The sequence below is a fragment of the Cydia splendana genome, chromosome 13 (genome assembly GCF_910591565.1).
Source record: "Cydia splendana chromosome 13, ilCydSple1.2, whole genome shotgun sequence".
Classification (NCBI taxonomy): Eukaryota; Metazoa; Arthropoda; class Insecta; order Lepidoptera; family Tortricidae; genus Cydia; species Cydia splendana.
Window position 1 is genome coordinate 11,943,804 of NC_085972.1, and position 27,240 is coordinate 11,971,043.

Here is a 27,240-nt window from a genome sequence, read left to right on the forward strand (position 1 = left end):
GTCAAAAAGTAGCCGAAAACACCTCGCGTGATTTGTGCACATCAACCCCTCAACCCCTAGGTACATCAAAATCGCCTAATACGATTACATCTAAAGGGGTTTTTATTTTAATCTACGAGTTTTGATACTAAAATGTGAGAAATTGTTTTAACAAATGTCCATAACTTTCGGAAACAATACTTATATTTTCCAACGGTCTGTTGAAATATATTCAGTTTCTCCTTTTTCGCTCTTATGTTTTTGCTCTCCCTTTGGTAGCCTTATTGACCGGGATCCACTGTACCCACATGTATCTAATATCTCAGGGGCGTATTTACCCTAGGGCCATCCGGGCCATGGCCCGGGGCGCCAATCCGCCAGGGGCGGCGTATGCTGCGTATGCCGCCCCTGGCGGATTGCATTTTGTTTTTCTTCCTTGACTTCTGGGGCCGCGAATAAACTTATTGGCCCGGGGCGCCAAATTTCAAAATACGCCCCAAAAATATTTTATTCATTGTCATAAAATATTTTATTAGTGTTCGTGTGTTAAGGGTAATCAAAGTTTATTATATTGCTTCATAAATATGTTGCTACCTACTTCTAGTTGCACTGATAATAGTGTAGTAAATGAAGCAAGTTGTTGTATGGAGACCCATGCATTAATTTCTCAGTCGATGAAATTTTGCTTGGTTATTGTATAGTATGAGCCGAAACTAAGAAATAAATATCCAAAAAAAAAACACTCCTAAGTTAGATATTTATACGTAAAAATACAAATCTGTTTATATATTGAACTGAGTAATTCCTCCGTCCAAAATTATTTTACCAAATAAGTTATTTGTATCAGTATGTAATACTAGAAAAAAATCTAAAACTTTTGTCAAACATGAGAATATATTTTTTATGATAATTCCTATTTTTGTCGCTCATTTTCATCGGAAAATTGTTCTGTCATTTTTTTCTTCTTATATGATCTTAGAATATAATTTGTCGTAGTGGGTAAGAAAAAAAAAATGCATACCCAAATTTATGTATTTTAGAACTATTAAACACTGAGAGTGGAAAATTTCTCAGCCTGATTTCTTTTTAAATATGTACTAAGTAGTCACGTATACACTTAAATCCAAAATATCCAAAAGAAATATACCTTGTACACCCTGCTCCCTACACACTGCTCCCGGTTATGTTTAGTTAATACGCTCGTTATTTTTTGGATGTTTTTATAGTTGAATAGAAAGACAACTGTGAACTTAATTCAATAAATAAAATGGATAGAGAAATTTTCCACAGCGAGTAAAAAAGGCAATTTCTGAAAATATTACAGTTAAATGGTAATTTATTTATGTAGATTTTCATTTTGTAGGTATAAAACTATTATATATATATAACCCGTTTTATTACCCGACTACGGCAACGCAAAAGGAGGGTTATGATTTTGACCGTTATGTATGTGGGTATGTATGTTCATTTTGTTCCCTCATAACTTCTAAAGTCTTAGAGGATATAACCAACGGAGACGCCATGTCTAAAATTTTCGGTACAAAATAGTCTGCCGTTTTTTGCGGGGGAGGGGCACATCAAATGTATAGGTACGTCATGTCAGATAAACGTCAGTCCATACATATGGTTGACATGTGGTTGACCATTGGCCGCCTATTTTCGACAGAGGGGAACGCCTGTTAATGGCGGCTCCATTCTAAAGTACTCATTATAATTTTTTTAGTTCTTGGTGTATATGATATAAAGTAGGTATACGCGTGTGATGCTTATCTTGTAACAAAATATTACAGGAATATTAAGATTAAGTGGGTTGTTTGAACTCGGTTCTAGGGCGGCCCCTGATTTGTTTTAGACGCATTTTTTGCGAATAAATGAAAGCAAAATAAAAACTTAAAAAATTCAATAATCTGTGTAAACTTTTCCAAACACCTCTAAATCGGACAAAACCATGACAAAGCGTAATATGTCAAAATTGTCAAAGTCTATCGGAACTCGTAATGTTTTGTTTATAAATATGTGTCAAAATTAAAATTTTCATGTTGAGTTAAAAATTACTAACGTTTAAGTGCATTTCTAACTAAGCAATAATATAGAGATAGTGTTTCCAAAGGAAACGTAAGGTCAAGGGGAGACATCACACAATAATCGGTAAGCTAAGGTTAAATATGCGGCGATTGTCGCTGACGCTGGCTGTTCCTTGCATTATTCATTGATCGACGACGCTCCGGCTCGCTTATAGGCGTCCTAGCAACATGCTTCTTATTTTTCTGATTCCCAATGTTTTTATATGTGACGTCAAACCCTCCAATCACACTCGGCAAGGTTTCTCCGCCCAATCCAGCCCGCGGTTAAATGGGAAACCTTAAAATATCGGTGGTGTGAAAATCGTGTCAAGCGTGATTTATAAAACGCGGAAAAGTTTCTTCGTGACATAGATTTCAACTCTTGAAACTGTTCAAAAATGTTAGTATGATTGGAGGCTGAATCTGGGGTATTTTGTGCCTCGGAGTCACGTCGTTTTATTTGTTTACATTATATTAAATACCTGAAGAGTTAATTATAGTATGAGTGCTTAGTGTTTATATTAACCTTTACCTAAACCTTAACCTTTAAACTGCTCTAAATACCTTGCTATTGGTTATCTAAATTTAACGGCTAATAATTTATAGAGGCGTGTGATAGGTACCAGGTATATTGTTACAAGAACGAAGAGCGTTTATCAGCAAATTTCACAAGTTTTAATAATATATCTGAAGGGGCCGTTGGCGGCGCCGCGACTGTTATCTCGTTTGTAACGGGAACATAGATAACTTGAACATTTAGGTTGATATGAAAGTTTGTCTTCTCAGGCATCACTCAAGTATGTGATTTTTTTCCACTCTTGGTAGGTAAATGAGGTGGGATAGTGTTCATTAAAAATGTTGCATATTGAGGTCATGTTTTATTGAGAGCAATAAATTGTTATGATTGCTTAGTCGTATTGTCTCCCTTATCGCTCAGCGTCACGACCTATATGTATAGTAGGAGTAGAAGAATTGTTTCGTTCTAGATAATAATAAGGAGGTACTTCGTCTGTGTATTATTACGAGAAACAATGATTAAAGTTAGTTCATTAACAGTCGTTTTTAGGGTTCCGTACCCAAAGGGTAAAACGGGACCCTATTACTAAGACTTCGCTGTCCGTCCGTCCGTCCGACCGTCCGTCCGTCCGTCCGTCCGTCTGTCACCAGGCTGTATCTCACGAACCGTGATAGCTAGACAGTTGAAATTTTCACAGATGATGTATTTCTGTTGCCGCTATAACAACAAATACTAAAAACAGAATAAAATAAAGATTTAAATGGTGCTCCCATACAACAAACGTGATTTTTGACCAAAGTTAAGCAACGTCGGGAGTGGTCAGTACTTGGATGGGTGACCGTTTTTTTTTGCTTTTTTTTCGTTTTTTTTTGCATTATGGTACGGAACCCTTCGTGCGCGAGTCCGACTCGCACTTGCCCGGTTTTTAAGAAAGTTGAAGCACTCGTTGTGATTTGTAATTAATGATAAAGATTTATAGTAGGTAAACACAGAAAAATATTTTAAAAATATAAAAATAAAAAACTTAATTTAAAAATTAATCCATCAGAGGAACCTTTTTTTACGTATTACTTTACGGAATTATTTTATCGTATTTTTTTTATCTAATCTAGTTCAATATTCTCTGATTAATTTTGCAGATGCGACCCAGTGTATGTTGCGATACAGATGGTGTCTATTTATAAAGAGATTCAAGAGTTTATAACATCTGCTTCGATTAAACTTTTGCGCTTCGGCAGGTTTTCGGCCAACTATAGGATAACATTATTGTCAACCTCCCCACTAATATTCGCAAAACAAGATTGTAAAATGTGTAATGTTTACTGCTAGTAGTTACTCTAGCAGCAATATTTGTCTAAGCGGCAAACGCGTCAGTGTTCAAGTATTCGTATCTGTAGCTAGCAATAATATCCGTACAACTACGGAAAATAAATGAGTATTAGTTAGAACAGATGCACTACCCTGTCGCGATGCAGACTCGTAGTCGATGGCGTCTATTGTTGGCGGCATCCCGTTGCCGTCTATTATTGACTCGCCGCTGGAGATAGTTGGCGCTGCGCCAGCGTCGACCACGTGCGCCGTCACGGGATCAGGCATGCGCGCAACACGCCCGGTCTTCTACAATCGTCTTGGGAAACTAGTATAAATGTAACTATGAAATGCGTAACAACTACGCGAAATCACATATCACTTTTATATTGGTTCGCTGCAAGCGATTGTTAGCCGGCTATCGCATGCTATTGGAATAACAACCAAGCTCTTCTACCTTATTCTAAAATAAAAAACTTCTCAATCGCGAGTTCACTAGGATATTTCGGTCTCGAGATCGGAAACCGCTGAGCGTTTTCGAAGATCACTCTTATACTGGTTAGCTACCGATGCGCTCTGTTAACGCCGTGAATCGCCCTTGACGTTCCCCCACACCAGGAAGAATAGCCGCTAGCCTAAAAAACCGGCATCAGTGTTTAAACATATGCGGTTACGAATAGAAATAAACTCTTATAAATATCTCGCCCTAGAATTAGTATGTTATTTTACGAATATAATTGAAATATGACATGTACGGCACAACCCTTGAACGGGTTTTATAGCCAAATCCTTTGATGTTTGACGACTGAAATTGTCGCCAGCTGTCGTTTACAGTGCGAAGAATAACTAAATTACTACTGTTGTTAAGGCGCGTTGTTGAAATACGCCTACACGCTTTCAAGAAATATTTCATTTTACAACATGTTGCTAAAATCGAAGCGAAGCGTTATGTGACCCTACTTTAATGTACCTACTTAAAACTAAACTACATATAGACTTAAAACTAAACCGTAGTCTATAAAAGTACTGCAACGACTATCTATGCTACGACGCGAGTTTACGGTAAGCCGAGTAAGCTCCGGGTGCGCTAGGATAAGTCGGTGTAGTGTATAATAGTGTACATATTAGCTATTGATTTTTATACGTAGTTGGTACGGAATTTAATATCTAGATCAGGCTGTATTGTCGAGTTAGTGTCAGAAATTTAGTCATTTATTCTGAAGAACAGGCAACGCCTCCCAGTTCTATCTTCTGAACTGTTGAACTTGTCTATTAATAATTATCTTGTACAATATCGCGAATAACCACTGTACATGTATGTAATGATGGTTTTGCTAAATTCGACCATGTTTTTGAGATATATGCCATGTTCGAACTGTTCGAAGTAAATTTCCTTGTAAAACACGTTTCACTTTGTACATTTATTTGCTTGCATTCCGAGGAGACTGTTAACATAACAATGTATCTTCCACAGCCGACAAGGTGGAGGTCACAAAGATGAAAAAGAACATATCGGTGAAGACGGCAGGCAGCAACGGGCACGCGCGCACGCCAAACGGGCGCGCCGACGACGAGGGCGGTGGTAGCGCGCGCGTGTCCTACGCGGCTGCCGCGCGCAAGCCACCATCCCCCGGTACCAACCCGGCACCGTTCCCTATGCCCACAGGTATGTTCGTGCCGTTACCAACCTTACGAAATAAAGACGTGGACAAGATAGTCCTTGTAAGTGTATGTTGTTCACCATGTAAAAGCGACACCGAACAAACCTTGGGGAGAGGATTCAGAGGATGAATCAAAATTGCGTGCTTATCTCTGTTTTCCTTTCTGAATCTTGTCTGTTTCGATAACTATAAGTTTAATTTACATAAATGTAGTACATATACATTCTTTATTTTTACAGAAACCACACAAAAATCAAAAAGCAATAACGAAAAGACACAAACGAATTCCAGTAAATCCAATTTAAAGGTTAACGGGGAAGAACGGATACCTAGCGACAGTGATGTTAAAGAAGACAAGTCACACACCAAAGAGCAAATTGTAAATGGAACAAACAAATCGCACGAGACCATTATTAATGGCGATGCTAAAAAAGAAAATTCAGAATGTGATATTAGTAGTAGTAGAGATAATGGTAAAGTAGTTTCTAATGGAATTAACAGTGATTCAGACGATTCGAAGTCCAGCAAGTCTGACGAGGGTCATGATGTCGTATTACCGAAGGTTTGTCCGAAGAAAAACTCTGACAGTAGGGTATCTGATAAGAAAAAAGAGAGCAAAAAGACTAAGGCGGCAGCTGATAAGAGTAGTGAGTCTGAAAAGAAAGTGAGTGTTATCGTAACGGATAAGAAAGAAGAAGATTCAAAGGAAGCGGACGCAACAGAAAAAGTTAACGGTGAATGTAATAAAGTCGTTAATGGAGATAAAGATAGGGAGTCGACGCCCAGTGAAGATGGTGATGACAAAAAGAGAGATGCTGAGGTTGTTTTCATTCAAGATATGGGATTCACTGTTAAAATTGTTAGCCCTGGAGCGGAACCATTAGATATTCAGGTATAACTTAAAATTTCACGTAATGTGAATTTATTACTTGGGCACCCGTCACTTTGCATTGTTTGCTAATAGCATAAAAAGACTACACCAATGAATATAATTCTCTGAGTGACTAGCCTGACTCTTACATTTACATATATTTAATGTTTACTTAATTTTTTAGGTATTGAGCATGGAGCTCGTGCAAGAAATCCATCAGGTGTTGATGGATCGCGAAGACACCTGTCACAGAACCTGTTTCTCTCTGCAACTCGACGGCGTCACCCTAGATAACTTCGCGGAATTGAAAAATATTGAAGGATTAAAGGAAGGATCAGTTATCAAAGTAAGTATTTTAAAGAGACAAAAATGTTTGCCCTGGACTCAGTTGAAATTTAGTTCTTTTGAGTACTCCATACGGTATAGAATCCTTTGGAGCCATTGCTGTCGACTTTTTGCAGTGATACAGTACCGATACTGACATTTGACTGTTTCTGACGAAAAAGGTTGTAAGAAAAGTTGAGAGAGTGAACGATCGTGTCACTATATCAATACTAGATTCCGCCTGTATTGCTGCAAATAATTATAAGGCGATTTCTCTTATTAATTCCTACAAGTCTTTAGTGGTCTTATCGTCCTCAGATCCAGAAGCAAATGTATTTGAATTCGGAAGGCTATAATTCAATACAGTTTCAAATAGATTCTGGAATATGTACAGCATTTTGTACGCTGGGTCTCACAAGGGTTTACCTGTTGCAAAATATTGAGGGTATCGTATTCACAGGTGGTAGAAGAACCGTACACGATGCGGGAGGCTCGCATCCACGTGCGTCACGTGCGCGACCTGCTCAAGTCGATAGACTACACCGACGCCTACGCCGGGCAAGAGTGTAGCTCGCTTGCCTTCCTCAATGTTATCACCCAGGGCGATATACTTGGTAAGAATTTATACTATTTTCCTCAGTTACAATATTGGTACGTACGTCAGTTACGTCACGTATACTTACGTCAGATGCGCGACCTGCACAACTCTTAATCTTGTTTTTAGCTCTCAACGGAAAAAGAGGCGTGAGACATCGTAGCTCCAAAACAGACGAATCAATTAAAGTGCATTTTTTTTAATGAAAGTGTTGTCTATAGTATTGTATGTGTGATGGTTCTTTGATGGCGCTGTTTTCATTTTGTCGTGGGTTTTTAATGCGTTATGATTTAAATAACTTCAAATGCCTGTGCCTTGCTTATAGCAGAGACAAGTATGTATCTCTATCTGAATTAATATTTCTGCTTGTTGCTTAATTCAGAAAAGAAGAAGTCGCGCCCAGAGAGCGTGGATTGCACGCCGCCCGACTACATAATGCCAGGCAGCACAGAGCGGCCATTATTACCCTTGCATCCGGGGCTGACCAAGGAAAACAAAGCTCCCCAATGTTTGAAGGTATATCCTCTACAACTACTTATTTCGTGAAAAAACTTTATAGGTAGTCATCTAAACACTACGTTGGGCACTAGTTGTAATGTGTAATTTACGGCAGGATCCAAAGTCGTCAGTGACAACCAAATCTCGGAACAACCATATCTTCAGAGCCATAGCAAAAAGAATAGATAGTATAGAGGGGTCCTGTCATTGTAAATTTTGTAGTCACTGTAAATTTACTGCCATCTATCGACACACGACTAAAACTCAAAATTAAAACGTATAAAGTTATCAAAAAATGTATATATATGGATAAATGATTTTATTATTTTTATATCATTTTGATCCATGTTCATTCACTGATATCTATGTGTTAAAATTGTTAAATATGAAACGATTTCGTCACGCCATCTAGCCGGGAATAGGCTAAAGGTGTGTGCGGCATCTATTCGAGAATGACTTTTACTTGAATTCCGAGGCACGTTTTTTCCTTAGACTTTATTCGTCTTATACGAAGTTAGATATGTCTTTGGCCATAGTGAACTGTACTAGTAGCAAAACTAGGTTGATTTTTGTTTAGCTTTGTTTTTACAATTGGTGATTTTTGGTTTTCATCCGACGATTTAAGATTCCGCCGCGTTGAGCTAAAATATATCTGTATTATATTATAAGCCAATATTATATCCCACTGCTGGGCAAAGGCCTCCCCCATCGATTTCCATTCGTCTCGGTTTTGAGCAATCTCCGGTCAGTCAGCCAGAAAAAATATTTCAGGCAACTAGTGGCCCATACATAAATACTTTAAAACTAGCATACATATTATAAAAATATATTTTAAAACTAAACACTACAAATCACATTATGGCTGCGATGCATTACGCAACCCCGCAGTGTCAGGGAGCCGGCCGCGGGACCGCCGAAACTTGACACCCTTCGGCCAAAACTCCTCCTTGGTGAAAATATACCTAACGCATATAAACATAAGGATTAAATTGTGTTGTGATCGGGCAGGTGCTGACGACCTCGGGTTGGAACCCGCCGCCGGGCCCGCGCAAGATGTGCGGCGACCTGCTGTACCTACACGTCGTCACTCTCGAGGACCGCCACTTCCATATCACGGCGTGTCCCCGCGGATTCTACCTCAATCAGTTAGTATTTCTAGCCTTTTTTAACTTCTGGGTGTTAGGTATAGTGAGGCGGGCAGTAAAGAGTCCCGTATGTCGATTTTGACCGGCGTAAAGTCTTATTTGGCAATTATACTACCTCGTTCACTAAGGGGCTATTCATAAATTACGTCATTTCAAATTAGGGGGGGGGGGGTCTGGACATCGGATGACGGTAGCATGAAGTAGGAGGAAATGGGGTCATTTGATGCATGATTTTTGGATGATTATAGGGGGGGGGGTCCAAAATCGTCAAAAATCGATGACGTAATTTATGGACAGCCCCTAAGTGTGGTCGCCGCAAACCTTACCATGCCATGCAACCGGCATTGCTAGCTTGCGCAACGTAATTGCCGCATTCACAGCTCTTTTTATTTGTCAAATAGCATTGTAACTAGTCAGAAATTAGGACATTCGGTCGGTCAAATTGATGGTTTGGATTTTGTGGAATCACTACTTCAAATCATTTCTCATTGTGTAGGACAGGGCTCTCCAAACCCCGGCCCGCGGGCCAAATCCGGCCCGCAACGCGTTCCAATCTGGCCCGCCGACACCCAAAGCGTCCGGCCCGCGGAAGTTTGGAAGTGAAAAAATTTGGAGACCCCTGGTGTAGGAGATATAAACGGCAATGGAACATGAGAAAACCACGCCCCCTTGTATGACTGTTGCATTGTTCGTTTCTTTGCATATCATAATGCTTAAATGTCATTCACATCGAGTCAAAATCAAAAGCATCTTCGACCATGCCTCCCTGATTAGTTTCGTGTTTAGATATTTAAGACGGTTCTCTATTGTTTCCCATAAAAGTTTTAAGTCATAATGTATTGTTTGTCCGCATTTTCGTTAGTCATAATTTGGTTTTTCTCAGAAACACGTAACTTTTCAGGATTGCTATAAAACAAACCTAACCTAACCTATCGTTATCTATAGGATAACCTTACGAAAATCCTGAAAAGTTTACGGTTTCAGAATTGTGACTAATTGATAATCTGACAATCATTACATTATGAATTTCAATAATTATGTCAAACAAAGGCATCCGATAAAGTACACGTTTATATTCCACTGCAAATTTCCTATACTGTTTTCCGTGATATACCTTTGTACCGGGTCTTCGGAGTATGTTGACGTAATTTGGCCTTGCTATCATAAAATATATGAAACGTAATAGTGATAAGATTTTATTTGCACTGCAAAGTATCATTGTTATAAATAGGGAGAATCAAGAAACCGTGATTATTCCTATTTATTTGGTGCAATACCAATCAATCGATCGATCGAGATCAAGAAAAATATATTCAGATAAGTTCATACTAATTTGACATTTAATACAAGTGAACTCCATATTCATTGTTGAACTTTTTTCGTGAAGCTGGGGTCATGGAAATTGGAAAATGCTGAATTATTTTGGCATGAAAAAGTTTACGACTTCCGCTCTTTTTTAATTCTTTTTTAGTTTTGGGGGCTTTTTTTTAGGGTTTGAGATACACAGAATCTGCATACACGCAATCTGTTCTCAAACCCGTAATACAGATTGAGTAATCGTAACAATGCCATATATGAAGTTCACAGGCGCATACATTATAACTTTACCATTCCATTCATAGGCATTTTTTTTAATACAAAAGTTTTTTTTTAACTCAGGTCCACCGAAGAAGTGTTCAACCCCCGCCCCTCCACCCCGTCCCTGCTGTGCCACTCCCTCATCGAGCTGCTGAGCATCGTGTCGCCCGCGTTCAAGCGCAACTTCGCTCTGGTCCAGAAGAAACGCATGCAGAAACACCCCTTCGAGAGGGTCGCGACACCGTACCAGGTAACATTGAACGATTAGAACTCAATAAACACTTACCCCCTTATTTTACGGGTCTGATTTAGTTAAATTATGTTTTATCCCTTTCTTAGAAATACATAAGTCAAAATGCAGATAAAGACAAACGATTCATAGTTAATTGAGGCCCGTAACGCGTCTATGAATAACGCCATTAGCCTATTCCTAAAATAAAAAACATCTGTTAAATGTTGTCCCTTTCTAATAAACATATATGTCAAAATGACGGAAAGGCAACAGCGGCTTAGTAGAATAACGTCAAGTTTATGGGTTGATTGATTTATTTTTAGCTTACATTGTGTCTGTCCTGTTAATCTTTATTAGATATGATTTACTTTTTAAAGATAACGTTTGGAGGTGTTCTCTAAACAACACAATATGCTTGTTTTTTTTTTGCATTGGCTTATTGACTTGTAAAAATCGTCTAGCAACATGTCTTGGTCGCTTTCTAATGAATGTAATAAATACAGTCTGAAAGTCTCTCGCCCGCCGACATCCTGTCAGTGTAACGTATAAAAGTGACTGCATAGCTAATTCTAATTAAATCAATTAGAGGTACCACGGTTATTCGCTACATAATAACTATCACCCGATCATGACAGTTTTACAATCCTATTAATAGCTCTTATCTGCTATTGCTATGCGATCACAAGACAAGCCGTCTATAAAACAATTCAGCATTGTATTTCAACAGTGCAATGACACTTGCATCTGATCCGCCTTATCTTTTCAGGTATATCAATGGGCGTCGCCTGTGCTCGACCACACAGTGGATGCGATACGCGCAGAGGACAGTAAGTACCACTTACGGTGTTCATTGATATTTAATGAACCTTATTTGTAAAGACTTAAGGTACACCGTAGGTCAGTTGAGTGTTGTTACTGAGTGATTGAGTGGTTTAATTATGCGTGTCAATCATAATGTATTCAAACATGATACATGATTACGTCATTTACCGGTGGGATTAATATGTACATCAACTAATGAGTTGCATCGTAATTATTGAAATAAATTTTCTTGTAATAAATACAGAAAAAAAAGTGCATGCAAACAAACCATTTTCCGATAGATAAATTTACAATACACATCATAACGGTATGTAAGGAATTTTTAACTCGGGACTTTCCATTCAATAGGTATTAAATTTTTATGTGATATTGTTATTTCCTTTTGCCACAAAGGTATATCTGTGGTATAATAATTATAGCTTTGGTTCTTTCCCTATTTAGCTATTAATTTGTTATTTCACAGTTGATTCGAGTAAAAGGTTTTCCCTATTTGTTTTATTAGTTACATCTTTATTTGAAACTATTAACATGTCAGTTGTTTTGGTATATGGCCTTATACAGATAAAAAATAATAATACGGGAACTGAACTCACAAGTACTAGGCATAATACCGGCAACGAATACCGGATATTCTTATTTATTCTACCAATTAAGTGCGCCAGTGACATTTAATATGATAGATAGTTTGATACCAAAAATCCAATCATAACTACTGATAGTTTTACTTTTGCAACATTAACGCACAGCCGCTTGCGTTACTTATAACGTAGAGGCTCCAGTGCCCAACACAGCTCCAATAATCGACATTTTCAATCATAATGATAGCAATAAAGCTGACAGCAAGGTGTCGAATATTGGATAACTTGTCGATTATTGGGGTGTTTACGCTACCTGTTATGTGATGTTTGATATAGATTATCTTCCACAGCATTTTCGTCAAAGCTCGGTTATGAAGAACACATCCCGGGGCAGACGCGCGACTGGAACGAGGAGCTGCAGACCACTCGGGAGCTGCCTCGCGGCACGCTGCCCGAGCGGCTACTTCGAGAGAGGGCTATTTTTAAGGTAACCAAACAAAATAGGATATTTGCCTATTTATTTTAAACAAGAAGGTTGGTCGCTGTTATTTTCTTTACGAAACAGTCTGCCGGGGGAGGAGACGTCAAATGTATTGCTATTTCTACATACATGATTTGTACGTAACGTACAAATAGCAATGTCAGTTCATATAAAAGTTTGCACAATTGTGCAAGTTTTTCGGCAGAAAGGGTAAGTTCTTAATGGCCACTCCAGTTATTAAATGCTCTAAGGTTATATCACTCCAGCTAATTCAGCTTACTGTGATGAAAAAGCGCTCGCCTTTAAGCTAGATTGCGAGCACGAGAATGGAAAATGATTGAAATATGCATTTTTGCATCCGTCGCAGTTTTGCAGCTGCAATGCGTCCAAGTTCCCTGATATTGACTGAATTGCATACATGGGCGGACGGAATGTTTTCTTATGGAATCCAAAGGCCAACTTTCTACGATATAAATCTTCAATTCTTGAGTGAACTTTCTGTGTTATGTACATACATATACATGTACCTTATTTACCCCAGGTTCACAGCGACTTCGTAGCGGCGGCGACGCGCGGCGCCATGGCCGTCGTGGACGGGAACGTGATGGCCATCAACCCCGGCGAGGAGCCCAAAATGCAGATGTTCATTTGGAACAACATCTTCTTCTCGCTGGGCTTCGATGTGCGCGACCACTACAAGGACTTGGGAGGAGATGCGGCCGCCTTCGTCGCGCCGGTGAGTGCCAAAGCAATGTCAACTTTAAGTTAATTAGATTTAAGCTCCAAAGTTACTACCCAGCAGTGGTAGAACGATGGCCATCAACCCCGGCGAAGAACCCAAAATGCAGATGTTCATTTGGAACAACATCTTCTTCTCGCTGGGCTTCGATGTGCGCGACCACTACAAGGACTTGGGAGAAGATGCGGCCGCCTTCGTCGCGCCGGTGAGTGCCAAAGCAATGTCAACTTTAAGTTAATTAGATTAAGCTCCAAAGTAACTACGTACCCAGCAGCGGTACAACGATAGCCATCAACCTCGACAAGGAGCCCAATGTAAATTTGGAACAACATCTTCTCGTTGGGATTCGATGTGCGCGATCACTACAAGGACTTGGGAGGAGATGCGGGCTGCCTTCGTCGCGCCGGTAAGTGCCAAAGCAATGTCAACTTTTGGGTTAATTAGATTAAGCTCCAAAGTAACTACCCAGCAGAGGTAGAACGATGGCCATCAACCCCGGCGAAAAACTAAAATGCAGATGTTCATTTGGAACATCTTCTCGCTGGGCTTCGATGTGCGCGACCACTACAAGGACTTGGGAGAAGATGCGGCCGCCTTCGTCGCGCCGGTAAGTGCCAAAGCAATGTCATATGATAAAACTAGCTAACCAGCATTCAGAATAACACAAAAGTTATTCTGAATGCTGGTAACATAAATAAAAAGTCTAACAAACTTGGTTACTTGAAGCGTATGGATGCGACCTTCACCAAGGAGGAGTTTTGGCCGAAGGGTGTCAAGTTCCGGCGGTTCCGCGGCCGGCTCCCTGACACTGCGGGGTTGCGAACTGCATCGCAGCCATAATTGTGTTTTTAGTTTTAAGATATATTTTGTAATAATATGTATGCTAGTTTTAAGGTATTTATCTATGGGCCAATAGTTGCCTGAAAATAAATGTTTTCATTCATAATCCCCGAATTAACCCACTAAGTTCCTTGCACTTTGCAACTAAGGCTTGTTCTGGGTCGTTACCCAAATGCTGTGGATTCTGCACTTTTATAACACAGTTTATTTCGATTCGAAACAGTTTACCCGAGTCAGTGATCAGTGCACCTTCGATAAACTTAAAAAAACTCGATGAACACTTTCGTAGACTACAAAACACAAGTGGACATTGACGTGCACGTATCAGCTTTAAGCTGCCTGTGCATTCACATATAATAATAATAATTAAGACTATGAAATCTTTTGCAGCGCAACGACCTCCAAGGAGTCCGCGTATACAGCGCCGTGGACACCCCCGGGCTGCACACGCTCGGCACCGTCGTGGTCGACTACCGCGGCTACCGCGTCACCGCGCAGTCCATCATCCCCGGCATCCTCGAGAAGGAGCAGGAGCAGAGCGTCGTCTACGGCAGCATCGACTTCGGCACCACCGTGCTCTCGCATCCCAAGTATATGGAGCTGGTGAGTGCACTTTATGATATAAGGGCTGATTTAGACTGCTGCACACGCTCGGCACCGTGGTGGTCGACTACCGCGGCTACCGCGTCACCGCGCAGTCCATCATCCCCGGCATCCTCGAGAAGGAGCAGGAGCAGAGCGTCGTCTACGGCAGCATCGACTTCGGCACCACCGTGCTCTTGCACCCCAAATATATGGAGCTGGTGAGCGCACTTTATGAAATAAGGGCTGATTTAGACTGCTGCACACGCTGGGCACGGTCGTGATCGATTACCGCGGCTACCGCGTCACCACGCAGTCCATCATCCCCGGCATCCTCGAGAAGGAGCAGGAGCAAAGCGTCGTCTACGGCAGCATCGACTTCGGCACCACCGTGCTCTCGCACCCCAAGTATATGGAGCTGGTGAGTGCACTTTATGATATAAATCTGGCACAAAAATGTCCAGACCGGGCTGTGATACTCGTATAAATCGTATAGTTCCATTTTTATCTAAGTTTAATATACAAAAATGCCACAGTATTTATTTAATGATGATTAATACACATTGCTCTGTCTCCGTGTGTATCAATAGAATTTTCAGCAAGGACATAGGGTGTTTTGAGCACGTTTGACTGATAGGACCGAGTCTATTACGGTCAAACCTTTGTAACTTATAAACATTCAATCATATCACATAACAGGCTTATATTCTGCGTACAGCTCAGCAAAGCCGGTCAGCAGCTGAAGATAATGCCGCATTCCGTAACCAGCGCCAACGGCGAGACCGTCGAACTGTGCTCGAGCGTGGAGTGCAAGGGCATCATCGGCAACGACGGCCGTCACTACATCCTCGACCTGCTGCGCACCTTCCCGCCCGACGTCAACTTCTTACAGCGTACGTAATAAGGTTCATTCTCATTCAGCACCGGCAGCAGGGGAGACGAGCTATAGTTTAGCCAGGGACTGTTCATTTCAAACGTACGTCTTACGCTAGTACTGGCACTCAAAAAAAAGGGATGAGTATAGTTTTTTTTCTTATTTACTGACAAATTGGGTTTTCCTGACTATATTTGAACCTACCTTCGACATGCTGATAAAAAACAACGTAGCCTACTTACAAAAATGTCTCACGGCTTTACAACGGTGCAAGAAACATTGTATAAATTTCACACCTTGTTATTATAGCTGAGTGACTTTATTGTCAATTGTTAATATTTTAATTAATAATCACCGATGTAGCTCGGAGGCGGCCAAGCTAACATGGGACTGGGCTGGTCACATCTGCCGAATGCCGAATGAGTTGTGGGGCAAATTCACTTCAGAGTGGTAGCCGGGAAATTCAAATCTATGATCTGGCAGACCCTGCCGGTGATGGCGGGATGAACTGAACTCCTTCTTAAAGGAGTAGCCAGACATAGCACTAGACAGAGATCTGTGGAGAAATTGGGGGGAGGCCTTTGCCCAGCAGTTGAACACAACAGGCTCCAAATAATAATAATAAGTCTTTTTGTTTTCCAGTTGAAGACGACGAGCTGAGAGAAGACATCAAAGCTATGGGCTTCCCTATTATCCACAAGCACAAGTTGTGTTGCCTTAGGCAGGAATTAGTTGATAGTTTCGTTGAGTAAGTATGCTTTTCGTTTAATCCTGTATTTTTTATATAAATAAATGTCCTTTTAATTTAATAAGACACATAATCTTAAATATAATCATTGTGTAACGAAAGTAAGTTGCCAGTACCTATTTATTTACTAATATTTTTGTTTATCGTAAAGGATGGGGCACATGATTACAAATAGTTGCCTAGATTTTGTTAAACTATCGGTGACATTTTTGTAAAAAACTATTGAATGTTAATCTTAGCTCAGGATCTCGATTATTATTTTTTTATCTGTGAAGACACTTGAGCATATTGTTTGCTCGTTTTTTGTCTAAAGACTTTTATAATGAAGTTTGAATGGACATACTTATTTAACATTATTTTGTTTGTCACCAGGGCCCGTTACTTCATGTTCATCCGCTACGCAGCGTTCCACCTCCAGCAGCTCAGCGCCAAGCGCCAGCGCGACTCCGGCGACGCCAAGCCAATCGAAGCCGGCAAAGAGCCAGAGGACAAAGATCAGCCCAAGAAAACCAAAGAGCCGGAGACAAAACGCGACAAGAAGAGCCAGGAGAAAGAAGCCAAAGATAAGAAGAAGGATAAAAAAGAGAAGGAAAGTGCCAAAAAAGAAGAGGTTAAGGTTGAGAAAGACAGTGAAAAACCCAAGGAGGATGATTTATTGTTGAATGAGAATTACTCAGATATCGATACCGACGTCGCTAAGAAGATTGTAGAAAGCATCACAGATTCTATCTGCGGTGACAAGGATAAGGAAGAGAGTGATAGTGAGTTTATATTTTGCTACTATTTCGTGTTTTAAATTTTTTAAAGAAAAAGAAATGGAATTACTTTATGCATTTAGCATCCCCATACAAATCATATCACTCCCTATTTGATTCTATTGTATAGTGGGTGAAAATTAAATATATTAAAAACGGGTCACTCACGTATTTTAAGTCGAAAATCGAAAAATCGAATCGAAGAATCGAAGTCGTGGGTGAAAATTGTCCTTATTGTTATTTTACTTCATATAAGATTAGCTCTCGTGCGCACTTGCCATTCTTAGCCATTGTCGCACGCGTGTGATGTGTGTGCAATGTGCGCTGTGACGGGTTTTGCGCTAAAAATATCTATGACCATAGTCTCCGTGCAGGTATTTGACCGATTTTCATTTTTTTTTTATTTTAGCAGGCGGGCGCTCCCGCGCGGTAGTGGCAGCAGCGGCTCGCGCCGTATCGTCCCTGAAGGAGTCTGAGTTCGACGTGCGCTTCAACCCCGACGTGTACTCGGCCGGCATCCGCCACGCCGCGCCGCCCGGCTCGCTGGCGTGCCAGCGCCACCTCGTCAAGGAGGCCGCCGCCTTCCTGCTCACTACTCAGATACCCGCCTTTGTGAGTTGCTGCATGACTATACAAAGGTGGATTTTTTAATGGGGCACTGAGCCACCTGATCCTGTGATGCTACAAAATGCAGACCTTCCCTAACTTTTAACCCGGACAAACCCCTAAAGACGTCAACTGACGCGCGCGACTACAGTCTAAAATCAACCTTCGTGCACTCTGACAAAGTTCACGATGACGCGCTGTACATGATAACCGTGGCGTTTAAAGGGTTAATTAACGACGATTGGCTTTTACAAGTTTTGGAAAAAATTTACAGTCAGTGAAAAAATCGACAATTAAGTAACTTTTTTGGCAGGCTCACGGATCACAGAACTCTTTTTGAGCGACTAGCAATGCAATTACTTATCAGTGTGTGTATTATACAGGTTCGCGAATGCCTGGAGCAGCAGGCGGCGCCCATGGACGGCGCGGGGCTGGCGGAGGCGCTGCACGCGCGCGGCATCAACGTGCGCTACCTGGGCCGCGTGGCCGCCGCGCTCAAGCCCGTGGCCTCGCTGCAGTACCTGCACGCCATCGCCGTCGGCGAGCTCGTGCTGCGCGCCGCCAAGCATCTCTACACTGCCTACCTGCAGGTATGAACACGGTGTATGCTTTGTTCTGGGCTGAACTGGTAGGGTCGCCATGTGTGAACTGCAAAAGTCGTACTAACTGTAGTTTATATGTTGGTGGTGCATTGAAATATTTTTTTTATTATTCTCTCTTTATTCATTTCTCATCTTAAGTTAGGTTATTTTATAATATGAATATAAAAGTAAAATATAAAAACACTTACAAAACCATAAAAATTAATATAAACACATTATAAAAAACCTAACCTAACCTTTTTATTATTATTATTATTTATTAAGACACAGTAGTATTTTATACAATCGTGATATAATAGAGAGCTTTTCAGTCGAGTACCGTGTTTAGACAACGAAGCTTGCTGAGTTGTCTAAGTAAGGTACGAGATTGAAAAGCTTGATTATATCACTATTGTATACAATACTTTTTCTACGCGTCAACAAAAATAATACTTTAAACTAGTAGAATAATTTAGGTAAACAAACCAAAAGTATACAGCTAAGATACGCGAGCAGCCGCGATACCTTCATGTCCTTCATATTCGTACGCGACCCGGCCGCCGCGCCCCGCGCCCCACGGCGGGTTGGTCAACGACACCTTCTCGTAACTCATGAGGCCCTGGTACTTGCTCCGCGCTAAATTCAATTTTTAGACAGTTTTTTCTTGATTTTGGCCACCGTAGCCTATGGAGACTAACAAGCAACGCAAAGTGGTTTTCGTAGTCAATGGATGTTGTTATATTAAGGGTGTCACATGCGCGTTTCTGACTTATGAACCAATTGTTTCTACTATACAACCAAAAATAAATAATTAATTTGAGCTATGGTTTTGTTTCGTCCTCTTGATCGCGACGAGCTGTGATTGGTCAATTTCATTATAGTTGACTAAACTGTATCGATATGAATATTATAGTTGAGTTGGGAGCCCACACATTAAAAATACCCAATTGCAGTTTGGTATAAGAAATCTTAATTCAAGAATTATAGTCGACGAGTAGAAAAACAGTCTTATAAAACAGATAAGTATATAAAGTAACATATTTCTAGTAATGGATCTATAGTTTCCTATTTGTAATAGTTATTTGTACAACAAGAGATCAAAGTTTGATATTTCTTCGAGTGCTTATTTTGAGTCCCGTGCAAGCGAAAGATTCTATAATAGATTCACGAGCGTAGCGAGTGAATCTAATTTAGAATCTTGAGCGTAGTAAGGGATTCAAAAGGGCACGAGATGTAAATAACTTTGATCTCGTGTAGTACACAAAATTTTTCACCCTAAGCAGTGAGAACATACCTAGAGGGACAGAGATAATAGAACCCAAGTATATTGAACTTGTATTAGACCCCGCATGTTGAAATGACATTTGACTATAAAGGTCACTTGAATGTCATTTTGTCTCACTCAGTGAGCAAAATCGCTGAGTGAGACACACTCGGTGAGCAAAATGCGATTTTGCTCACTGAGTGAGATAAAATTACTCAGTGAGCAAAATCGCATTTTGCTCACTGTTTTTAAGAAGCAAAGTACCCTTGTTCGAGCTGCTGAGGTGAAAACAATTTTTTCTCAAAAATGGACGGCAAAGTCGACTTTGCCGTGTAACAAATAGGTCGCGAAACGCGCAGTTTATGGTCAGCCAAAAATTAAAAAGTTAAAAACATTGCAGTCTCGATTTTGGGACTGCAATGTTGCATACAAATTCCATTATTTGTCGAGTTCCAAACTTTTTAAAACTTGAAATGGCCATATCAAATGAAGGGTCAGGCCCATTAAACAGCCAAACAGATGATTAGTACCGCGACTATTTAGCTGTCTCAAATAGGTTGGCGTATTTTCGGCAGAAAAATACACTTCTATTTTTTTATTAAAAAAATAAAAAGGCGGCAAGGGCTTTTATCTGTGAAAATATATACGTAAGAACGTTGCTTTTGTAAAATATTTCTATGTTATTTATATATCTTGCACCATTTTTGAGAAAAGCACTATATATGACTCGGCTGGAAGGCTACTTGCTGGCTTCGGATTCAATTAAACGGACTCCCAAGGCCGTCCGTTTAAAACGAATCCTCAGCCTGCAAGTAGCTACTTCCGAGCCTCGACAATAATGTACTATTTCTCAAAAATGGACGGCAAAGTCGACTTTGCCGTTTAAAAAATAGGTCGCGAAGCGCGTAGTTTATGGTCAGTCAAAAATTAAAAAGTTAAAAACATTGCAGTCTCGATTTTGGGACTGCAATGTTGCATACAAATTCCATTATTTGTCGAGTTCCAAACTTTTTAAAAGTTAAAATGGCCATATCAAATGAAGGCACAGGCCCATTAAACAGCCAAACAGATAATTAGTACCGCGACTATTTAGCTGTCTCAAATAGGTTGGCGTATTTTCGGCAGAAAAATACACTTCTATTTTTTTATTAAAAAAATAAAAAGGCGGCATAGCTAATTTTTTCAATTGTTTCTACTTTTTTCTGTGAAAATATATACGTAAGAACGTTGCTTTTGTAAAATATTTTTATGATATTTATATTTCTTGCACCATTTTTGAGAAAACCACTATATATGACTCGGCTGGAAGGCTACTTGCTGGCTTCGGATTCAATTAAACAGACTCCCAAGGTCGTCCGTTTAAAACGAATCCTCAGCCTGCAAGTAGCTACTTCCGAGCCTCGACAATAATGTACTATTTCTCAAAAATGGACGGCAAAGTCGACTTTGCCGTTTAAAAAATAGGTCGCGAAGCGCGTAGTTTATGGTCAGTCAAAAATTAAAAAGTTAAAAACATTGCAGTCTCGATTTTGGGACTGCAATGTTGCATACAAATTCCATTATTTGTCGAGTTCCAAACTTTTTAAAAGTTAAAATGGCCATATCAAATGAAGGCACAGGCCCATTAAACAGCCAAACAGATAATTAGTACCGCGACTATTTAGCTGTCTCAAATAGGTTGGCGTATTTTCGGCAGAAAAATACACTTTTATTTTTTTATTAAAAAAATAAAAAGGCGGCATAGCTAATTTTTTCAATTGTTTCTACTTTTTTCTGTGAAAATATATACGTAAGAACGTTGCTTTTGTAAAATATTTCTATGATATTTATATTTCTTGCACCATTTTTGAGAAAACCACTATATATTAGTGTCCGACCGAAACATGTTTTTTTGCCGAAACCGAAACCGAAACCGAATGTTCGGCTTTGGCTCTAGTTTCGGCCGAAACCGAAACCGAAACCGAACCTTTTGTAGACTTGTTAAAATCGTTGAAAAAATGTCATAAAACCGCTTTTACACACATATTATGGGGCTGTCAACACCCAATGTCCTTGAAATTGATGTTACTTAAGCAGTTTTTTAAGAAAATTACTAGAGTTAGACCAAGATAATTCAGCAACGATTTTGATAACACACGCAGTGCATGTGTTATTTTAAACGTCAAAACTTCTGTGAAATTATGACGTATAAATAACATTTGCACTAGTTGCACTGCGTATGCGTATGCTATCAAAATAATTGTAGAACTTTCTTGGTCTAACTCTATTCATTCACCAGTCAATCAAGCTAACATGTAGATACAGGGTCAACCAAAAACGCGAGCGCAGCGAGCGCGAATTTTTTGTTGACAATATCGCAAGGCCGGGTACCGATCTTCACCTGGGCCTAAACGTCCGAAGTGCCCCAGTGAGGCGAACTTTCATGCGAAGTCAAAGCCGTGTCCAACCAATGTCCATTGTATTAAAAAGTTAGATTTTTCCTTGAGCGCTGGTGGCCTAGCGGTAAGATCGTGCGACTTTCAATCCGAAGTTCGCAGGTACAAACCCCGGCTCGTACCAATGAGTTTTTCGGAACTTATATACGAAATATCATTTGATATTTACTATTTGCTTTTCGGTGAAGGAAAAACATCGTGAGGAAGCCGCACTAGTCCCGATAAGGCCTAGTTTACTCTCTGGGTTCGAAGGTCAGTCTGATGGCAGTCGCTTTCGTAAAAAATAGTGCCTACGCCAATTCTTTGTATTAGTTGTCAATTGGACCCCAGGCTCCCATGAGCGGTGGCAAAAATTCCGGGATTACGCGAGGAAGATGATGAGTTTTCTTATTATTCCTTTGCCCAGGCCCAGTAACATACGACAGTGCTATCTCATTTACTCCGATACAATTAGAATTAGACAGTGTGCGCGTTATAGGTATTAACAGCCTCTTAAGACTGCGTCGACCGTCTAGTGGCGCCCTCATTAGTGGAATTGTATTTTATAATAAACCAATTAATTTCTGTACCTATACATGAATCAGTATATGTAGGTACATATTAATATTGTTGTCCTACTTATTCCCCATCCCCAACTTTTGGTCTTTGTCACATAGTTTAGTTTCATAGTACGAAGTACCATTTCGTAAGTTTCGGCCCGGCCGAAAGGTTCGGCCGTTTTTTGGCCGAAACCGAAACTACAGCCGAAACATGATTTTTTGGCCGAAACTGGCCGAAACCGGAACCGAAACCGAACCTTCGGTCGGACACTACTATATATGACTCGGCTGGAAGGCTACTTGCTGGCTTCGGATTCAATTAAACGGACTCCCAAGGTCGTCCGTTTATTTATTTATTTATTTATTTATTTATTTATTTATGTTAGGAGAACCAACAGCTTTAAAACTTACAATAGACAACAAAATTAAAACAGGAAGCCAATTACAGGAACTCACAGGTAGTTACAAAGTATTAAATTTTAAACTAATGCTAGCACCTACGCACACACACATGCGTACAAAAATAGAGAGAAAAAAGAAGCATAATTGAAAATGGCAATAGAAGCCTTACAATAGATCCTAAGTTTTAACACTTATAGCTAAGTTTAACACTTATAGCGCCTAGAATAACAGACGTCTCAGAATTCAAAAGATGAAAACAAAATAAAATAATATTTATCAGATTGTAATGTAGTTAATGAATACGTTATGTAATCTCTGTATATCAATCAGGGACAGGAACCGGTTACCTTAACCGGGGTTTTTCATAGGGTTATTTTAGAGGTGTTTATAAAAACCCCTACCATAACGGTAACCGCTTAATAAGGTAACACTTTGATTCGGTAACCGTATCAGATCGAGCTAACCTCTGTTACCGGTAACCGAAATAAAAACCCAGTCTATTCAGTTACCTCATTATGAGGTTTTTGACCAGTTCAAACGATTGTAATCTTTACGCACACTTAAATTCAACTTATTATTGAATAACCGAGGTTGGCATGGGCGGTCTATGAAGCCTCCAGCACAGTAAACAAGTTTTTTTGCCTTTCCTTTGTTTATCTTTATACCTACCTGTGTGTTGTGTTCTTATTATAAATTATAAATATTATTATATTATAACTAAAATAATTAAAATAAATAAATTAAATAAGTTTAATAAATTAAATAAATTAAATAATATAAATAAATTAAATAAATTAAATAAATTAAATAAATTAAATAAATTAAATAAATTAAATAAATTAAATAAATTAAATAAATTAAATAAATTAAATAAATTAAATAAATTAAATAAATTAAATAAATTAAATAAATTAAATAAATTAAATAAATTAAATAAATTAAATAAATTAAATAAATTAAATAAATTAAATAAATTAAATAAATTAAATAAATTAAATAAATTAAATAAATTAAATAAATTAAATAAATTAAATAAATTAAATAAATTAAATAAATTAAATAAATTAAATAAATTAAATAAATTAAATAAATTAAATAAATTAAATAAATTAAATAAATTAAATAAATTAAATAAATTAAATAAATTCAAAAAAATAAATAAATTCAATAAATTAAATAAATTCAATAAATTAAATAAATTAAATAAATTCAATAAATTCAATAAATCAATAAATTCAATAAATTCAATAAATTAAATAAATTAAATAAATTAAATAAATTAAATAAATTAAATAAATTAAATAAATTAAATAAATTAAATAAATTAAATAAATTAAATAAATTAAATAAATTAAATAAATAAATTAAATTAAATAAATTTAATAAATAAAGTCAATAAAATCAACAAAATATAAATAAAGTAAATAAAATACACAATTTTTTTAGTACTTTTTAGTTCTGACGGCACATCACTAAAACTACTTTAATGTAGCAAACCAGTAAGCAACCGATAATAAAGGTTACCATAACTGAATGAAAACCTGTTAAAAACCCTTAACAAAAACCCTATCACGATGGGGTTTTGAGATTAACTCGGTTAAAGGTTAGGGTTACCGTTTCAATAAGGTTACCATTACAATCAGGTAACAGTATGATAGGGTTACCGAATGATAAGGTAACCGAATCGATTGGGTTACCGAATTGATAGGATTAAGCGTAAAGAGGGGTTTTCCGGTCCTTGATATCAATACACTAAGTCCATAAATTCAATGCATTTGCTCGCCTAATGAAGAAAAACAGAAAGTGTAGGTACATGAGTAAAATACATTAGTAGAAAGGTCGCTCACACAAAACACCGCTTAACCAAACTATGCCTCACACTGGGAACTTTACAATTGAATATATCGATGTCAACTTCCTTCGATAGCTCATTTAGCCTTCGACTCGCGCGAACTAGGAAGCTATTCTGTCTATACTTGGATGATGCAGTTTTAACAGATAATGGGGGATAGTACCTTTTATGATGCTGACATTGAAAGGGAACGAAGAGCGTTGTGTGTTAGAGCGAATATGGTGGCCCGCAGATTTGTTAGTTGCTCCACTGAGGTGAAAAAGACTCTTTTTAGAGCTTTCTGTACTACCTTTTACACTGCTAATCTGTGGGCGTGCTATACCCAAAAGCAGTACAACGCTCTTCGTATACAATATAATAACGCCTTCAGGGTGCTGATGGGACTACCTCGTTTTTGTAGTGCGTCGGGGATGTTCGCGGAGGCCAGGGTGGACTGTTTTTACACCACAATGAGGAAACGCTGCACATCCCTGGTGCGCAGAGTACGGGCTAGTTCCAGCGGCATCTTGAGGGCGTTCGCAGAGAGGTTTGACTGCCAGTACCTGAATCACTGTCATATGATTCACGTACTGGTGTCCAAGCCTCTCTAAGGCTCTTATTGTTTGTTGTTTTAGTATAAGTTAGAATATAATGATTTAATTTATTTTAATTTTAATTATTGAATTTAATTTATTATAATTTATTTGAATTTTAATGTAAAATAGTTAATTTAATTTTAATCTTAATTTTAATATAATAAGTAAATGTAAATGTAATATGATCCGAAGTTGGTCGAAATAAACGATTTCTATTCTATTCTATTCTATTTAGAACGATAGGGAGTATTGAAAGAAAGTTTACCAAGTAGCTCGGAACAGTCAGTTACACCGCTGGTGATGTTCAGGAGAAAGGTAATGTCCGATATATCACGTCTTTTTTGCAACGGGACTAGATGGTGTTTCTTACAAATACTTAAATAATTGGATGAACTAAAGGGATATTTCAGTTTATAGCATAAATATTTTGTAAATTTCTTCTGGACGCGTTCGATTCGGTCAACGTAAGTCCTATAGCAAGGGTTCCAGACCTGTGACGCGTACTCCAGTTTACTCCTCACATACGCGCAATAAAGCACTTTAAGGGTTTTAGCCTGGGTGAAGTGTATAGAATTTCGCATTATAAAACCTAGCGCTTTTAGTGCTCCACTAATAATACTATCAATGTGCTTGTCAAATATAAGTTTAGAATCGTGAATAACACCCAAGTCCTTCATATAAGTTATTTTCTCAAGCGGGTGGCCCTTTAATGTATATGATGTGGAGGTTACATTGCGCTGACGGGAAAATGTAATTGAAAAGCACTTGGAGGGATTAAGCTCTAACCTATTTAATTCACAGTATTCATCAAGACGTTCAAGATCGGATTGCAATAACATTGAGTCACGGTTGGATTTTATCTTGTTAATGATTTTCATGTCGTCTGCAAAGCAAAGAAGTTTAGAATGCAGAAAACACTTGCCTATATCGTTAACAAAAATGTTGAATAATAAAGGACCGAGCAAGGACCCTTGAGGGACGCCGCTTGGGACTGACACCCATCCAGATATATAGTTGTTGACCACGACGGCCTGAGACCTATTATTAATATAAGAGGAGAACCACCTCAGTAAATCCCCATGTATTCCCATGTCACACAACTTGGATATCAGTAACCTATGATCAATCCTATCGAAACACTTGCTGTAGTCAGTATATATGACGTCAACCTGAAGGCCACTATCCATCGCTTCAGTGACATAATCATTCAGTAAAACGAGATTGGATACAGTTGACCTTCTTTGCAAAAATCCGTGCTGGTGATCACTAAAAGAATGTTTAAAAGTATCGTATACTTGTTTAAATACAATTTTTTCTAGTACTTTCGAAAGTATACATAATTTCGATATCGGTCTGTAGTTAGTAATTTCCGTTTTCGGACCCTTTTTATGCACGGGGGTGATAAAAGCCGACTTCCATATGGAGGGTATTGAGCACTCGGCGAAGGAACGCCGAAAGAGTAAAACAATGGGACACACCAAGCTCTTAGCACAGTTAATTAGGAACTGGGCAGGTAGCTCATCAGGTCCCGCTGACTTTGAGGGATCTAATTTTAGTAACATATTAGTGACAACGTCCGGATTAATTTCAATGCTATTTAAGCTAGCCTCTGAGTCATATCTAGGATAGAGTGAGTGATCGATATTTACGTTTGAGGCTGTGAAGGTGGTAGAAAAATAATCTGAGAACGCGTTACAAATATCCAAACCTGAATTAAAAATTCTGTTATCATACATAAGGCTACTGGGTAAACTCTGAGAGGATGAACGAGACTTCACAAACGACCAAAATTGTTT

At 38.8% G+C, this 27,240-nt stretch overlaps 1 protein-coding gene across 1 annotated transcript in view; it reads left to right on the forward strand.

The window, feature by feature from the left end:
• The window catches only part of LOC134796100 (clustered mitochondria protein homolog), a 64,733-nt gene that overhangs the window by 22,338 nt on the left and 15,155 nt on the right, over positions 1-27,240 (forward strand). The window contains exons 2-17 of the mRNA XM_063768057.1: positions 5,342-5,533; positions 5,768-6,420; positions 6,584-6,745; positions 7,184-7,337; positions 7,701-7,834; positions 8,825-8,961; positions 10,621-10,789; positions 11,538-11,598; positions 12,522-12,658; positions 13,194-13,388; positions 14,622-14,834; positions 15,532-15,706; positions 16,330-16,435; positions 16,808-17,196; positions 17,600-17,802; positions 18,180-18,386. Coding sequence (XP_063624127.1) covers positions 5,342-5,533; positions 5,768-6,420; positions 6,584-6,745; positions 7,184-7,337; positions 7,701-7,834; positions 8,825-8,961; positions 10,621-10,789; positions 11,538-11,598; positions 12,522-12,658; positions 13,194-13,388; positions 14,622-14,834; positions 15,532-15,706; positions 16,330-16,435; positions 16,808-17,196; positions 17,600-17,802; positions 18,180-18,386 — 3,287 coding nt within the window. The remainder of the gene's footprint in view (positions 1-5,341; positions 5,534-5,767; positions 6,421-6,583; positions 6,746-7,183; positions 7,338-7,700; positions 7,835-8,824; positions 8,962-10,620; positions 10,790-11,537; positions 11,599-12,521; positions 12,659-13,193; positions 13,389-14,621; positions 14,835-15,531; positions 15,707-16,329; positions 16,436-16,807; positions 17,197-17,599; positions 17,803-18,179; positions 18,387-27,240) is intronic.